Here is an 18,355-nt window from a genome sequence, read left to right on the forward strand (position 1 = left end):
AAGACAGATGAGGATGAAGTAAAAGCACCTTTTGAAGTATCACTTGAAAGCACTGTTGTTGTTATGATGCTTGAGACTTCAGGGAAAACAGTAGTGCTGTCTCCAGAAAAATCTTTATCTGTGGCACTCAGGAAGGATGTCGTTTCTGACTTCATTGTTGACGGACTGACAGAAGCAAACGACTCCATTACGGTAGGTTGACTGCTGTCACTTTCAACCTCACCATCTGGAACACTGGTAAGGGATGGTACTTTAGTCTCATCTGTATCAACATGTTGTGTTACTGCAAGTGATAGCGGTATTGATTCCACAGTGCTGGATACAGATGGGGATACTCCACTGAAAACAGAGGTTGCATTCAATATATCTGTGGTGTCATCACTTGAAAGTTCTACATCCATTGGAGTTGTGTCCGAATAGGTCATTGTCTTATCAGTCAAAGGAGAAACAGAAGTCTTTTCTGTCTGATCTGAGAGAGCACTGGAGTCAACAGTAGCAGGTGTGGTTTGTTCTAACACACTAGTTCCAGGACTAGGTGTTTGATGAGTGTGTCCTGATTGTACTATATTTGAAGTTACTTCACTTTCCATTTGGGCTTTAGCTCCTGTATGTGTAAAGGTTAAACTTGAAGATAATGCTAAGGTAGAGATATGTGGATGTGGGCTGGTTGTAAACATATTTACAGTTTGGACTACTGAACCCTCCTCCTGCGTTATAGATACCGCATCAGTTCCAACTCTCTCTGTAGAGGAAGTTAAACGTATTGGGCTGACTCTAATCCCTCCTTGACTTGGGATTTTATCCTCTGGAGTTTCAGTCGGTGCTTCAGATTCTGAAGATTCAGTACCTCCTGCAGCTGGTGTGACCTCAGCCTTGGCTATCTGCTTAAGCGAGGGTGCAATACTAAATACTGAAGAAGTTGTTGTGCTTATGGTAAATCCTCCTGTGGTCTGGATCTCTTTCCTCCCCTCTACATCTTGAGTGGGGCCTCTTGATGATGTTGCTGTTTCCCTATCAGCGTCATCGGTGGAAGGACTATATGCAGTCTCTAACACAGACTCTGTGCTGTCTTTAACAGCTGGACTGGGAGATGTGCTCTCTGTTTCCGCTATGATTTCATCTTTATCTTTGTCTGTGTAAAATCTGATTGAAGAAGTAGTTGGAGATTCATCCTCAGTCTTCTGTCTCTGAGTCAGATTTGAGTCACTTTTCCCATGGGCAGGAGTTCTTCCTGTCTCATGTGTCCCTTCTTGTACAGACATAGTACTGAAAGCAGGGGTTTTCACATTAGCCTTTGATGTTTGGGTTTCTTTAACTGCTTTGGTTCTCTGTGGCTCAGTTGGTGTTACTGCAGGAAGAAGGTCAGTAGTATCTGTTGAAGCCGAGCCAGCCACAGTTATTTGTGCAGTTTCCAGTGGAATCTTGTCTTCCACTGTTGTGGCAATAACAGAGGTTAAGTCTTTGTGTTTTGGGCCTTTTGTGGTCAGATCATCCCCTACTTGAGGAGGCATTGATCCAACTGTTGGCCTTCTATCAGGCTCAGAGACAACGATATATGGGGTTTCTGTAAAAGCCAGAGGTTCTGTAGGTTCCTGTGTAGATTTAGTGAAGCTACCATCAGAGAAATCAGTCAAATTAGGATCAAATGCCATTGAAATGTCATCCCTAGCTCCGAGAGTTGTTACATTTGTCAAAATCTGGGTACCTTTGGCCTCTTTTTCTTCCACGCTTTGAGGCTCCAGTGTGATCTCTTGTTTACCATTAATAAAGCTGATAGCTGGGGTGATGGTTATGGCAGCTTGTGGGAAACGTTCTGGGTCTCTGCTTTGTATGATTGTCTCACCAACACCTACAGAGGGAGTGGGATGGTCCAGCAAAACTGGTGTGGCAAGAGACTGAGCATTCTGTGACTCTGAAGCCTGGTTAGCTGCAAAGAAAATAAAGGAAAATTAGCACATGAATATTTAGTTTATGCATTTAAAAAATACCCAAGGAACAATGTTAACATATGAAAAGGCAACAAAATTACACCATTCCTAACTTCCCATTTCTTCATTCAACATTGCTGTAATTCACATGCTAGCATCACAAAGCTGTCATGTGTAGCACAGTGCTGTATAGTACATATGGTACAACTGTTAATCTGAATATGACTGTGTTGTGGAAGTGTTCAAATTATCATGTTCACTCCTTGTATATAACATAAAACGAAATTCCCTGAAGTAATTCAGATCTTAGCTGTCTAAGTCTAACACAGAAGCAGCATTCTGTTTCCACTGCAGCAATGTTATCATCAGCCGCCTACACTATGTTGCCAAATGGGTTTATGTATTCCTATAAATAAACAAGATTTGTCTGGCTGGAAGTATTCCACATAGTGTTTAAAAGGTAGTGGCTTTAGACTGCTGCAAAAAATATGTTCATCCAAAGCATTTTACTTAGGAAACTGAACAAAAACCTGAACTTTACTGAAAATGGACCTGATAACTGAGGCACAGCATGGCCTGTCCTCTCTGGAAATCATCTGTTTAGCCTCATTATAAGAGTAAACATTTCCATTTTTACTTTGCAAGCAAAGAAAAGAAAGGAAAGAGCCCGTTGATGCTAAGCCATAGAATTATGAATTTAACAAAGATGATAACATATACAGTGCTGGCTGTAGAAAGAAAAGCTGTGATTAATCTTAAAATTAACAGTGTTGCTATGCTCCTTACCCGTGTTTGCATGATGTATAAGCAAGGAGGAAAAGACTATTCTCACACCAAAATGAGAAATCTGTTCATAAACAAATTGAATAACCTCTACCTCCTTCTCTCTCTCTGTTTCTGCCACTTGTTTTCTCTCTCTCTCTCTCTCTCTCTCTCTCACACACACACACACACACACACACACACACTCCTTTCCCACAAATGACGATTAACAAAAATTACTGTTTGCAACAATAACAGCTGCAGTAGCTCAGCTTTGCAAAAAGACACCTGTTAGAAATCCAGGTAAGGCCTGGGAACTAGGCAATATTCCCACTTGTCTGACCCACACACCTTCAGAAACTATCCGTCTCTCAAACACAACAACACACACACAGTCCTTCTCTAGTCTTCATCACCTGTCAGCATTATGTAGCTGTCCAACTTTCAAAGAAGCACAAGTTCAGCTTGCATTCAAGATTAGTTACAAATACAAGTAAATACTTCAACAAACTGGACAAACTGGGATTTACCTAAAAACTACTCCCAACCAGTATTTAAAGATCTGGGTTGAAGGAAATTAGAGTTAAATGTGTAACAACTGCTGGATTTTTTTTTTTAAAGCAATCATTTTTCAACAATCACATTTTTTAGTTTAAACATTTTGAAGTCGTTTTACATATTGAGTTTTAATAACTCATAATGGGCATGAATGTCATGATAATTGATTTTCTTTTCTCTTTTTTTGTCTTTAATGACTTTTAAAAACAAGAATTGGGTGCACAAGTTTTAATTTAGTTTGGATTTTCTCTATTCCACACAGTATCAAAAGTGTACACACAGGCTCAAATATATACTCTCACTTAAATACCTATGGCCATTTAACTTGTCTTTAGCTGACTTCTCTTTAACTGACTAGGGCTGTTAGTTTATCTGCCAGCACAAAAAAGATTTTTGATGGCACTCACTGGATTGACCACTAATCAGAACAATGGGAAGGTTCAAGGAATCCATTTAAGTTCTAAACTGTAGATTAGCACAAGTTGGGAAGATCTCTTGGAGCTATTTCTAAACAACTGCAGATTTAAAGATCATCGATTATTCGTATGTGTCACCACTTTACCAGGTCTGGAAGAAGAACCAAACTGTCACCCTCAGATGAGAGGAAATTGGATGTTCGGGAACAACCTAGGAACCACAGAGGCTTAATCCTGTCATGAAACTCCTGGAAGAGCAGTGTCACTGTCCACAGTGAAGTAAGTTTTACATCACCATTGACTGAGATGGTGCCGACCACAAAAGAAGCTTATGCTTCTAAATTGACATCCTTAACCTCAACAGAAATTTGCAGCTGTCTACATGAACAAGCTTTTCCAGAGAAAGGTTTTATGGTCAGACAAGACAAAGACTAACAGCAATTACAAGAGTTATGTTTGGAGGAATAAAGGTGAGGCTTTAGCACAGAACACTGTACCAGCTGTTAAGTATGGTGGTGGTGGTAGCATCACGCTCTGGAACTGTTTTGCTTCCAGTGGTACTGGTTGATTGCACAAAGTTGATGAAATTATCAAGGTCTACCTCCAAATTTTTCAACTTCATCTCAAATCAACAGCTAGACAGTTGAAACTTTTGGGTTTTCCAATGGAATGTATAAAGCAAGCTAACATTAAGCTTCGGGAATGGCCTTCCCAAAGCGCAAACCTCAACCCTATTGAAAATTTGCAGATGACACTTAAAAGCCACTTAAAGGCCATTTAAACCAACCATTTTAAATTAACTCTACCAATGCTGCCAAGAGGACAGTTCAAACATCAAGCCAGAATTATGCCAAAATACCAAAAGTGTCTAGTCAAGGTGCAACTTTCTAGGAGGCTTTAAACCAAACACTAGTGGGGAAGTATGTATAGGTTTGAAACAGTATGCATCAGAAAAATCTAAAATAAATTCAAATTCATTGTTCAATGATTGTATGCTGTGCAATCATTCAACCCAAACAAAAGTACAGGTCAAAGAAATCATTAAAAGCCCCCAACTTCAGTGCAATCCATATCCATGAATAACTTATGTAGACTACAACTAGGTCAAGATGAGATGCAGGACAAAAGGTTACAGCAGAAAATACTGCATGGAAACTTGGTGGACAGGTAGAGCATGAGCAAGTGTGGGACTGGCCTTAATGGAGATTACGCTCCTTGTCTGCTTCTAGCTTTTTACATGCATGATAAGGGAGTGCTGTCAATAAAGCTAGCACAGCAATGTTGAAACACAGCAACTCACACTCAGCCCTTATTAATTTGTTTCAAATAAGTCTTAGAATTTTGTAAGGTTACCTGGTGGAAGTGGATAGGCAAGTGATATTAGCTGTTAGCACTAGCTAACAAATGCTAACAACTAACATGTGAGCTCAGTGATGCAAATAACAATATGACAGTGATTTCCAGTGAATTTAATTACCTGAATTTAACAATGACCATACAATGCCAGGTCTCCATAGCACTATATCTATATCAAAGTGAAGTGTAGATAACTTAACCTGCACCACCTTGTGGTACTGAGGCATATTCATATTCATAGACTCTAGGTATTAGAGTTTCCACTATTTTCTGATTGTCTCTTAGTGTTATAATTTTGATAGCTCTCACCAATGGAGATGTTGTCAAAGCTAAGTATTTCTGTGCACAACACAGTTATACAGGAGTGTAATTCCAACAAGGTAAAATAGGTGAGGGTTGTTAGGGTTTACTGCATAAATGTATGTGAGAGGGTTAAAAGTACAAACCTTGCACAAAATAGCATTAATAAGTATAATTAAAGTGCAATCCTCTTATCAAGCACTTTACAAAAATGCAATTAAGCCCACTTCTAAAAATGTTAAGTACTCTTATAAAGATTTGTTTAGCAAGCTTTCGTGGACTGAATGTTAAATAGATGTTTAATTACTGTAAGAATGTACTGTTGGTGGTTTTGTGACATCTGTGGTTGCCACGCCTCAGAGTACCAATATTTCAACAAGTCATAATATGTCATATAAACACTAAGCACTAAACAATGAATTTAATTGTCAGCAATTAATCAGAAACACATGTGCACAGTTCACAATAACTCTGACAGATTTTGAGGTGCTCTAAACAACAATTCATTGATATTATTGTGCACTTTGTTACCATGCATCCAGACGGCACACTCTTCCCAGTGCCACAATATTTTCCAAAAGCTTTTCCCACACAAACTGGGAGGGCAGAAAAGAGAGTGTCTCAGCTGAGCTACATCACATGATGTAGCAGTAAAAGTAGCTATAATCACCCACTTTGGTCAGGCAGCCTCCAGCTGTCCTGACAGAGAAGGGAGACTGTGAGTTAGAAATGACATCATCTTTTGAGGTGGTGTCCAGTCTGCACTGAAGAAAGGCATCTGTGCTTACTCAGGTAGACTGCCAACACACCTCTGCTATTGCCAGGCTGGCTGTCAGCAAGCTGGTACGTGCACACACAAGGAGAGAAATACTGCAGCTGCATAGTTATTTGCAGTACAAATACAGACGTACAGATAGAGTTTGTATTTCTTTCACAGAGAGGGCTCTCTTACACAAGCAATGTCATGTGCATTCTTGGCATCTAAACCAACAACACTGGATATACACAGTGCTTATGCCCACATTAGCACTTTCATTATGTATAATTTGGAAAGCAGATCATTGCTCTCTCAGGTGGGCTTAGAACCTACCACAAAGTTATTCTCAGTTTTTGCAAAATGACCAGTTCATTCACTTGTATGCTTTCCAATTTAGCAGATCCCTACCCTTCAACACAGACTGCTCTCCAGGGACAAGAAATGAGTCACCATAACAATATTTGAAGCTCAGATGCAAAATTCATGGAGTAAAAAACGGTGCAGCTGCTGTTTGCATGTGAGATCATCCGATGTTGACCCAATGAAGCCAGTATAGAGGAACACAGAAGTGCCACTGATGATTGCTTAATGAGTTCCCTGGCTGTAACTGACTCATACAACCAAATCACTGCTTTGCTAAAAGATTTCACAACTAAGTGTAAGGATCAGATTTAAAGACTTCTTCATAAAGCTTTCATGTCTGCTTTGTGGCTTCTGATGTCACGTGTGGTGAACAGCTCACAGCTCCTTACTATCATTCAGTCTGACTTTTGGAGCTTTAATAAAATAATAGACCATCATTTATCTTTAGAAATTTAGTTCTCTTGTTCTCGTGGTTGGGAAGTTATGCGAACAAGACCACCACTGAAAGCAACATTTAGTGATTTTCACGTTTTACTGTGACAAAATATATTTAAGTTATTCCAACAAGTTAAAAAAAACACATAGCTTACATAGTTTTAGTCTCAACCATTTGAATTATAGCCAAAACCAGGTTATTTTATCTCACTATTAAATATAAACAGCTATAACAATAGAATTTACTGTTTTGGGAAATAATCCCATCAAAAACTGCAGTGAATCATTTATGATCAGCTTGTCCAAAGGCTTGGGCTTTAACTCACAGATGGCGCTGGTCACACTCTCTAAATGTCTCTCTTTGCGTCATATTATTGTTATCTTTCTCTTCCTGTGTTTCAAAATCGTCCTGAAATTATCTGGTTCCCTCAGGCAAAGCAAAGCGTCTTTCAGCAGCAGTCACTGATAACACATGAACATGTGGTAGGGGGATCCCTCTTACTAAATGACTGAAGACTTACAACCAGTAATTTGAAACACCACAGAACCATGAGTACTCCCTCACTGTAACTAATTATGTTTGAGTCTATGCACAGATCGTAATTAAATATTATCAAAATTCAGAGATCAAGTCCATTGAACCATAACTTAACCACTACTGTTAACTACCTTAATGGCTCGTACAAATAAGGACAGTAGATTTTAAGCCACCCATTCACCTGATGTAAACAAAATGCTAAAGAAGAAACCCTTTACAGTTGGCTTTGCTATATTCACATATCCATTTTCTGTATTCTCCCCATAATTTTGTCTTTACAGACCCAAGAGGAACAAACAATTTGCAGCTACTCTACATCAGCAACATTACAATAAATGGGCCTAAAACACAGCATGTGAACAAAGTGCAAAACTACACTTGTAACATCAGCCTTTCTTTTCATTTGTCACTCCTTTCATCTCACAACAAAACAGAGAAAAAAAACTGCACTGAACAGAAAAATTTTACAAGAAAGCTTAAATATTAAGGTATTGTTGGTGCGTCTTACCTGATGCATTCTTAATCTGCATAGTGGTGGTCTGGTTATCTGTGACCACTGCAGCTGGATGGGCTGTTGTACTGGCCACCGTTGAAGTCGTTGGAGCAGATATAAAGAACTCTGTACCAAACTCTGCTGCTGTTTCGTCCTCCATCAAGGTGCCACCAATGCGCTCTGTCACCTGAGTGGAAGACTCATCAAAGACATGGACAGCTGCTGAAGATTTCACTTCCTCAGTTAACATTTCACTGTCGATCAGGATGATTGTGCCTGGTGAAACTTCAGGTGTTGGTGGTGTCTCAACATCCTGTGCTTTAGGGGGAGTTTGTGTCGCACTGCTGGCAGTATTTGGTGTCACTGTGGTGGTTACCTTCACCTCACTGACACGATGGGTGTTATTTAAAGGTGGAATGGCTGTGATTGTATCATCAATTCTATTGGTGACTGAAGGGCTGGCTGAGCCATCTGGTTGGGATGTCCTAGTAGGTGGCTGACCCTCTAAACCTATTATAGGATAAATGTCATCGTAGCTCAAATTATAGTCTGTTGCTATATCACTGATTGAAGGTGATGGTGTTAACTGTGAGGAGCTAAGCATTTCCTCATGGCTAACTTCAGATGATTTGGTCGGAGTGTCAGCAAGATCAGAGATCGATGTGATGTTCCTAGGATCTATGACAGTTTCTTCTGTCTCCCCTTCAGCAAACATGAGCTCATTGCGGAGAGAAGCATCTGGTATAGGGACGTCAGGCTGAATCGTGCTGACCTGAATTACTGATTGATCATCTGACTCATCATCAGACGCTGTGGCATCAGTGCTTTCCACCGTGATATTAGTTTCTGTGGCTGTGCCACCATGGGCAGCAGCAGTTTCCACAAAGGTTACATTTTGATCATCAGTGCGAGAATCTGGCGCAGCTGTTACATCATCATCGTCCTCATGGTCGTCTTTGATAGTGGGTGCAACTGTTGTGATTAACTCTTCCTCATGGCCTGCTGGGGTGGGGCGAGGTGGAGCCATGCTGGTTGAGAACATAGATGGAGGATCTGGAGAAGAATCTGGAGAAACGTCTGCCTCTGATGTTTTTTCAGATGTTGTGGTTGTCAGAATGGTGCTACTCTCCAGTAAAGGGATGGAGGTACTAGGACTGATGGCGTTGGTGGTCATTTCTACCACAGATACATCCACAAAGGAAGTCTGGCTGAATACCATTCTCCTTCCTATACAACATACATAAGCACATGATCACAAAGTCAGAATGAATTTAAGTGTCAAACAGAGCTTTTGGTTGGCTAAAGTGACATTTCTATCACATTACAGATCTAGATAGCCAAGATTCATTGTTTCATTGTCAGCATTTCACAAACACCATATTGATGTACATTAAGAAGATTACGAACAGTAATGTGATTCAGCAGGTCAATTTTAAGTCACCCTTAATAAGTTTGCGAGATAAGTCTAATGAGTCCGTTGCAGTCAATTCGCGATAGCAGCAAAAATAAGTGGCCAAGAGCTACCCTGGCTTTTTTATTCGTGTATTCAACCCACCCGATTATCTGAAGAGCGGCCCTTGACTTGATCACTTGATTACAGTGATGGTGTTTAAAGTTTACTATTACAATTATTAAGACGTTCTTTTAACACTGGTTCTCCACCTGTCTTCCCAAGATCACTTTCATCAAAAGTTATCTCATTTACTCATAAACACCAGTGAAACCGTTTTAGAAAGCTTTCCTCTGGGGCGCAGGCAGAATCTGTAAAGGCAGCTGTTGACCATTACATAGCAGACCCCTTTCCTCGTGAAACTATCTCTGATGTAAGGTGTGACATATGTTTTTCCCTTACAGGAAAAACTGTGCTTGCTCTCAGAGGGAGTGCATTATGTCACCAATGAGTTTGAGCTGTTGCCGTTATTCAGACTTTTGTTTTCTTTAGGCCACTCCAAAAATCAATCAGAGACTAATTTTCCAATTTTCCCACCGCACTACCTCTTCTCTCTTCGTCTTTTTGTCTAATCTAAGTGGAGTCGATGTACACAATATTCCTTTTATTAAGATATGATCAGGCGTGGGAATTCAGGAAATGATGGAGTGAATCCTGCCAAATGAGAGTACTTGAAAAGCACTTACGCTGGGAGTGTAAATACAACACGAGTGAGAGGGCTGACATGAAATACACAGAGCAGAAGCTGAAGGTGGCCCATTTGCGTGCCCTCTGAACTCTGTAGGGACTTATCACCACGAGAGTTAGCATGGCCCAGGGGCGGTAAATGGCCAGGCAGTGGGCGGCTTATCTGTCCAACTTCTCATTTGTAAAGATGGAAAGGCCAGGTCAGAGGTCAGCAAGGATGACTGAATTTAGAAGTCCAGCAGTAGCTTTGTCCATTATCCAAACGTCTGCTCTGATAAGTACAAGTGAGAATGACAGACAGCAAACTGACAGAGGAAATGAGAGGTGAAAGATGGAAAGGTGGTAGATAGCGAGGCTAAAAAGGCTGACAGATGTGGCATTAGTTGCTTTTGGTGTTTCTCTAAATGGCAACTATCACCTGTCATTTTCTGTTGTTTTAGGAAAACCGATTAGTTAAGAACGCTCACAATTTAAGGGATTAAGTCTAATTCTGCCTACTTCCAGTCAACCATGAAACGTCACTATTTATAAAGATCTACAGCTATAATTCCTTTCCCTCTCATGGTCAGTAATTATCACAGTGTGCAGCAAGAATTGGCAAAAATAAAAAAAAATTTAAAAAATCCTCATGATCTTATTTAGTGTTTAGGTTGATTCTTTGTTATAATGTTGAGTGCAATTAATTTGACTTTATATATTACCAAGATTGATATCTTTAAATATTCAAAATTGCACTCAAGTGCATTAACTTGTTTTTGTTTGATTCACAATAACATTGAGGTTGTACGAAGGTAAAGCTTAAGAAACCTTGATTAGCCCAGCTGGAAGCAATAAAGAGTCAAACAGATATAAAGTGTTCTCATTCTCTTAAGCAAACTTTTGGTCATTATTCCTCAATCAAGAAAATAAAAGTCAGTCTTTTGCTCTCAAAGAAAACAGAGTTTACCACTATGAATTCACTTTTCTCTTGGCTCGCTTTTTTGCCTCAGAAATGGGCGGGAGACAAACTTTGAGACAGTGAGGTCAACGGGATGCTGTAGTCTGGCACATGACATGCCGTGCTCAGAAGAAAATCCTCCCTCAGCGTTGCTCATGTTGCCGCTGTTGCTGAAACTATGCAATCGCGAGGCGTGAAACAGACGCAAACTAAGAGGGAGGAAAGAGAGGCTTTCAGATATGTTAAAAAGGTCAATCTGATTCAGATGTGGCAAAGTGTAATGTGGTGCAAAGACACAGAAAATCAAAGGGTGGAGAAGCAGGAGTGAATGTAGGAGATGAGATCATAGCTCCTTACAGTCAAGCCTGGTTTTGTTAGGGAGTGGTCTGTGTCTTTGGTCACTTTCTGTCTCTTCTAACATATACGTCGCATATGTAGGTAACACTTTGTTCCATTACAAACTCCAAATGCAATAAGGAGTAACAACAGGAATCTTGGAGTGAGTTTTTACCTTTAAAGCAGTAAGCCCCAAACTTTCTAGTTGGTTCTGGGAAGCCAGTCTGATTTCTGTAGCGATACATGGTCCTCACGCCGAGTTGGCCTCCGCCACACTTAGTTCTGGGGACTGAGACAGGATGCCGTACGCTGCCATCGGAGAGCCAGCCGTAGTCACATCTGTCTAGCCCCTGTCGCCAAGCAGCATGCAGCTGTCCGGGACTTGCCAGGACAGCTTTCCTCTTTTTACACTCTTCACTGGCTTCTTCAAAAGTCATCTTATGGGTCACGGGAGCATAAAAGACTTCACCTGATTCAAAAATAATGAGAAACAGTGGCAAATGTAGAGGCACATAGGCGAAATAGCAACAAATCCTCTGTGGTCACAGAAACATAAAAAGAGGGTTTATTACCTAGTAGATCAGAAGTAATTTCTCCTTTAAAATTTATTTACTATTTTTAGATTGAAAACATACTGAAATAGCCTATACTTTAGAGCGATCTCAAAAATACAGATTTTTAGTCCATTCTGACCTTTCAGAAAAGACCAACACAGCTAACATCAGTCACAGCTGTGCAGGGCAGAGACCCAAAACATCTCCCACCAATCATATTTAGGACAACAGTAGTTCTTTCATTATATTATTGTGAGGTGGGATAGCAATGCTGAAAATGTGCCTGGCCTGTCCATAAATATGTTTGTATTGCAGGACATTAGGTTTCCCCAAAGTGGGTAGAGCAAACACCTGCTGTTTCCTTCCTTCATGTTCATGTCAGAATCTCTGCAGAATGACCAGCGTGAACGTTTGTCTATGCTCACAGGATTATATAAATGAAGAGGGTACTAAAAGCCAAGATCTTATCTAAAACCAAACAACATTAAGAGACGATGGCTGACTGACTGTATGTTTTCAGTTAGTTTTGGGCGGAACGTTTCAAATATCCCTTGATGGTTTCATCCCATTGATTCACAAGGGCATTGAGATTAGGAGATGTCGTTCACACAGGAATGTTTTCCCTTTTAAAAACAGATAACATACGTTATATCCTCAAAAAACACAAAAAACCTATTTGATTTCAGTATTTTACACGGTGGTTTTACTGGACCCTTCCTGCTCTTTAGATATCATATTGATGACTGCTATAAGCATAAATGGAGTTCACATTTTGTTTATCTATATTATAAGATCCCTGGAATTATATAACTATAGAAAAAAAGCAGTCAGTGTCTTGCAGCTCACTCATTAATTTTCATGGTTAATTTATGGCCAAGTTATTACACTTGACAACCGCATAACACATCAAACCACATCCGCCAAGCATGTCTGTTTCTAGATCATAAATGGTCAGAAAACTGAGACAATATTACAATATAATGGAAATGAATAGTCAGGTTGTTATGGGGTGCCAAGATTTTCCTTGTTCAGTTCCAGAGGAAGACCGCTGTAACATGTCAGTCATCTCTATCTATTTTTTCCTTTCATTTCTCATCCATCTCTATTCTTTAATGCACACAATAATGATGAGGGGTGTGTATATGCATATATGTATATGTCCTCAGCAGATGGGTTCACGTTTATGACTTGAAGACTGTGACAAATATATTTGAACATATATTGTGATGACTAAGATGACTGCGCAGTACAAATCCTAAGGTAGATGATAAAGCATTTTAGTAAATAACAGGAATAACAGGATGGACAGAGAAAAAAGACAAACTTCCCATAAACTGGGCCAAAGACCTTTAATAACCCCATTATCACATTTTTGTTGGTGTCTCATTCAAAAACCACTGTAGAAAATATGTTTCAAGTCCCACTTATAAGGAAACTGGAAAAAGGTCACCCACATTCACCAGCTTTTATATTTAAACAAGAACAAAAGTGTGTTTCCAAACTGTAAAAATTAAATGTACTTAAGCACGGATGATGATTTGAAGGCTTCTTAAGCTGAGACTAAACATGGGTCAGTGCTACGGAAGGACAATCCACTACTTACCATCCAGTTTGCCTACATAACAGTACACATCGTAGGTCTCTGTAGGTTTTCTGGTTCCATACGACCTGACACCAGGTTTATTAGGAAGGTTGCCTTGACAGCCCTGTCTTGGCCTTGTAATTGGGTATCTGTATAAAAAGAGAGAAACAAAGAGCCATTTTAAAGTCTTTCACATCACTCCAGAATTCAGTCGGACATATAGAGCATACGTGATTAAACAGCAGTGTTGTCGTCTCTGGGACAGGCAACTGAAATGCAGCTAACCTCACTGTCTGGTCAGCAATCCAACCGGCATCGCATTGATCAAAGCCGTCCTCATAGGCTGCTTTCAGTTGCTCATAGGTAGCAATGTTTGCTCCAACGTTTTCACAAGTTTGTACAGCTTTCTGGTAATCCAAAGTGTACCTGCTGGTGCTTGATCGGTAGTGAAAGACAACACCTAGTGATAAGCAGTGAAAAATTAAAATTAAAATTAAAAACTCAGGTATAGAGTGATCTGGAAGTCATTAGTTTAACTTCAGCGCTGTAAATTATGGCAAACGTCCTATAAAGCACCCTCTATGTGTGATATAACTAGGTCACTCAGCTTCTTTGGAAAGAAGGATCTCCGCAATAAATGAAGGAGCGACGCGAAATGCAGCTCACCACAAACAAACGAGAGAACTCCATATGATGCCATGGCCCTGAAATCCCCATATTTGTGGACAGTAAATAGACGCAAAAGATATGATTGATAGTCATAATTAACATTGCAGAGAGTTGGAAAAGAGGTTATGCAGATTGTAAACCAGTGAAAACCAAAACTATCTGAGTGTCCCCCCCCCCACCCATGTTTTCTACATGAGTTATATCTCCCAGCGTACTTCTCAAATGAGAGCATGTAGAATGCACATGACACTAGGTAAGGATTGATGACCCCACCCCCCACCTCACCACATCCCCTACCAGCATAAGGACACTATCATTTTTAGGATGCTGAAGAATACTGCCTCCCACAGACATACTAACTGCACCCTCTATGTGTGATATAACTTAGATAAAGTGCACTGTGTGCCCGTAAAATAAAATTAAAAATCCATACTGACATGGTGGCACCCAAGATTACAGCAATGCATTGTGTTTGAATGGATAATGAACTGATAATCACTGGAACTAAGGCATTGCTGTGGCTGATATGGAAAATTACCCCCAAAAAAAAGGCCATCTGACTCTTTTTCAAGAGACCATCACCTCTAAAATAAAAGCTGTGGTTACTCTGCATGACTAACGGTTAGCTGCTGCTATCAATGTAAGCAAAAGGACTCCCATAACTTTCCCATCCTGTTAACATTTCTGTCAGCACTTGTGTGACATTTCACTATTATTAAGGTTTTGCAGTATCCCACCTCTACAATTTTAAAGTTTTTGTCTAATTCCACCATAATAAAGGAAGGATACTGGGAATCTCTTACCGCTGACATCAAGGTTAACAGTATCCTGGGTGTCTTCAATCCCGAACATGACCTCGCAACGATAAGTGCCAGCGTCACTGGCACGCAGCTTCACAATTGTGAGCGAGGCATCGCCGACAACTTCAGGGTGGCTGGGTACTGACACACGGTTCCTGTAGCTTGAGCCTATCTTGATGACCCCATTTTGTGCCACCAGCACCGTGGACTCTGTTCGTCCCTGTATTTTGCTCCATTTGATCCGCAAGTAATCCTTGTTGTAAACGACCGTTCCACTGGGACTGATGACTGGTGCTGAGGTTGGGATTGTGGAAAAGTAGCAGGGAAGATTTACCTTCCCTGAGAGGGACCCTATGACTGGTTGGATGACTGATAATGCATTTGAGGCTGAAAGGCAAAAGGCCACAGTTAGATGGAGTGCAAGTTCATTTAATGTTTCTATTTTAATGGCAACCTTCTTTATTGTTTTATTTTATTCAAAATGCACATATCTCCTCTTCAATTTTCACTCTTATCCTAACAGATCGAACCAGACAGTATGAAATGCACAAGTCATTTGCACTGATAGGGTGTGACCACTGCACCAAGCCTTAAAAAAAAGCATCCATTATGACTTGACTCTTGGAAAGTTAAACCTCAACTTTAAAATGATGGGTGTGGGAACATATTTAACACAAGGGCAGTGTATGTGCAGCATGTCTGCATCAAGTTATAGATAATCAGGGAAAGAGGGAAAGTCGTCATGGTTGTATTATTTTATGAAAGTTTGCTGTTTAGCTCTGTTCATGTTCCTGCTTTAAAAAAAAGGATAAACTAAATAAGCAAACCCACAAAAGCAGATGTCAGTGAACAGTATTATGTGTATTCTGCAAGTTCTAAATGCAAATGGCAATAAGATGATTACAGTTATTTTGAATGGGTAGAAAAGCATTCACAGGGAATAATGGGAGGAATGCTCTGTGCGGACAGTCCAAGAGGTGTGAGTCTGTGTGCTTCAACAGAGGGTCTTATTAGGATGTGGGATGAAACCAGCTGTTCAGCTTCCAGACTGGAAGCAGAGTCTAATTGAAAGGTGTCCATCCCATACCCAGAGACAGAGACAGAGATAAAGCTATGGGGACAAGTAGTATGCAGGTCCTAGATTGTAACCCTCAAATCCTCTTGACCTACCTCTAAGTAGAGTCTTGCAGGTTTCACACAGCAAAGACTGGAAGAAACTTATCAAACATGCTAAACAGTTGATGTGGAGTTTTAAGAAGAGCAGAGGAATACAAAGTAAAAAAAAAAAAAGGCAGAGGCAGGGAGAAGAATGGAGGGAGGGATGTGGGTGGGGAGTGACTAAAAAAAGGAAAAACAGAGAAAATCCAAAACATGGGCATGGAGCGAGGGAGCGGGAGAAAGAGGAGTGACTAAAAAACAAGGGAGGAGAACTAACCCATTCAAAGCTTACCTGTTGCAGCTGCAGCGTCACAGAGGCAATATAACCACAGGACATGCTTTATATTCAGTATCATCTGTTGGAAAGAAGAAAAAAAGGAAAGGGAGTGCAGCTTAAGAAGCAAGAAATTTAAAGTTTAAATGTTAATTGCATCCACATTTGGCTTAAGGAGAAATGCAACTACTACAGACAAGTCTGTTTAAGCACTTTTCTAACATTATGGTCTGGAGAGAAAAAAAATACTGCCCATTTATTAAGCATGTGTATTCGCAAAATATTCACATGAAAAAATAGATGTTCCAACGGGCTAAAGTGTGATTTTAATACGTTGTGTTTATAATATCTAACATTGCCAAGCATGATCTTTTTTTCGTCTCTAAGTAAGATGTTGAGCTTTGTAATGTCTCGGGGGTTCAGATTTAAGACTCCCTGTGGGGTCGGAGTTGGGAGTTTGTGGAGACAGAAGGACAGGAGCACCGAGCCCCTCACCCTCATTTGCACCCCGCTGTATAAACACATGCGGTGGGTCGCAGTGCTAACTGAAAACTAGTATTGTTTGTTTTCAAAGGGAGACAATCTCGCACTAATGGCAACTGGCAGGTTCAAAAGATCATCCTCTAAAATACTGCAGGATGGCAGTCTGCGCCTTTAACTCCCACGAGCTCCACGCCGATTCAATTGAACCATTCTAACGGGAAATAAATGAGACTTTAAAAATATTTTAATACCATATATCCACGGAGAATATATTCCTCTTAGATTGACGTGAAATAATTTAGTCATATTTACACAAATACATGCATGACTTGATGTAATTGCTGAAGTTTTTTAAACCCTCTTTCTTTCTCTAAGAAAGCTGAAAAACGAACACGGATCAATACTGAAGCATCACAGGGGAAACTAATTGGTTGCAGGCTTTTACAGTTCGAGCGCAGTTCAGGGATGTCCCTTGCTATGAAGAACAATCGTCTGCTTTAAGTACAGTTATTGATTCAAAACCCCACTTTTGGCAATAGCAACACTTTATGCGACGGTTCTTCTTCTCAGGAACACCTGTTGCTTCTGGACACTCCACAGAAATTATGACACGGGTGGCATGGTCAGTCCAAGTTTCTAACAACTGACTGCGGAGTAATCTCCAGTCCACAGACCCTTTTTTCTAAATTTGTTTGTCTTACTCGTCAAGAAACATCTGCACATCGGTGCAGGTTATCTGAGGACAACATCGTGGCGCGTGTGTTTGTCTTAAACGACTTTTGTCCTTAAAAGTTGCATTCATTTGATTTAATATTTGTTTAATATTATAGCAAAATACACATTGAAAAAGCAACAAACCAACAATAGGAAATCAGTTGTTTTGCAAAGAATAGTCTCAATTCTTCCTTAATTCAAAGATAACTATCCAAAGAGAAATAAACTTACCTTTAAATGATTTTTATTCCATAAAATGTACAAAATAGGTTTACGTCCTTATATAGAATTAGTCCCGGTCCGCAACATGCGTGCGTAAAAAAGTGCCTAAATAGGTCTGTTCCACATTGGAAGCAGCACTTATCTTCCAGGCGTGCCTCTCAGTTCCCCTTGATGCTCTGCAGTTGTAGTGTCCTGCTCTGGAATGATGGACACACAGCGACTGAGACCGTGAAGAGCTGGCACTGAACAGCTTCAATTTTACCTAAATCACGCGGTTATTTCGTCAGTGTCAAGAGGTGGGGCCCATAAAAAGTGAATGAGACACAGAGTGGAGGAGGGAAAAAACCCTAATTTGACCGTGTGCCTTAGAGGTGTACCCTCTGCTTCTTTATCACAAGGATCTTTTTGGCTGGTAACAAGAGTCCCATATGAGCGTCAGATAGCATAACAGTAATCAAAACTAAGAGAATATCAAATTAAAAGATATGTCATAGCTTTTTCATTTAGATATCAAGAAACAAATAAATCATCTGCTGCGGGGAGCGCACCAGTCAAGGCTGGGCGGTGGAAACGGGGCGGTGCA

General features: G+C 40.3%; 1 protein-coding gene across 1 annotated transcript in view; it reads right to left on the reverse strand.

The window, feature by feature from the left end:
* Nucleotides 1-17,843, reverse strand: part of vcana (versican a) — a 48,070-nt gene extending 30,227 nt beyond the window's left edge. The window contains exons 1-8 of the mRNA XM_087849071.1: nucleotides 17,782-17,843; nucleotides 16,372-16,435; nucleotides 14,925-15,308; nucleotides 13,738-13,912; nucleotides 13,474-13,601; nucleotides 11,492-11,785; nucleotides 7,922-9,133; nucleotides 492-1,927 (exon numbers count right to left, since the gene is read on the reverse strand). Of these exons, the coding sequence (XP_087705197.1) occupies nucleotides 492-1,927; nucleotides 7,922-9,133; nucleotides 11,492-11,785; nucleotides 13,474-13,601; nucleotides 13,738-13,912; nucleotides 14,925-15,308; nucleotides 16,372-16,435 (3,693 nt within the window). The 5' untranslated portion in view covers nucleotides 17,782-17,843. The remainder of the gene's footprint in view (nucleotides 1-491; nucleotides 1,928-7,921; nucleotides 9,134-11,491; nucleotides 11,786-13,473; nucleotides 13,602-13,737; nucleotides 13,913-14,924; nucleotides 15,309-16,371; nucleotides 16,436-17,781) is intronic.
* Between the last annotated feature and the right edge of the window lie 512 nt (nucleotides 17,844-18,355).

Source organism: Neolamprologus brichardi, chromosome 12 (genome assembly GCF_056152115.1).
Source record: "Neolamprologus brichardi isolate AB-2024 chromosome 12, ASM5615211v1, whole genome shotgun sequence".
NCBI lineage: Eukaryota > Metazoa > Chordata > Actinopteri > Cichliformes > Cichlidae > Neolamprologus > Neolamprologus brichardi.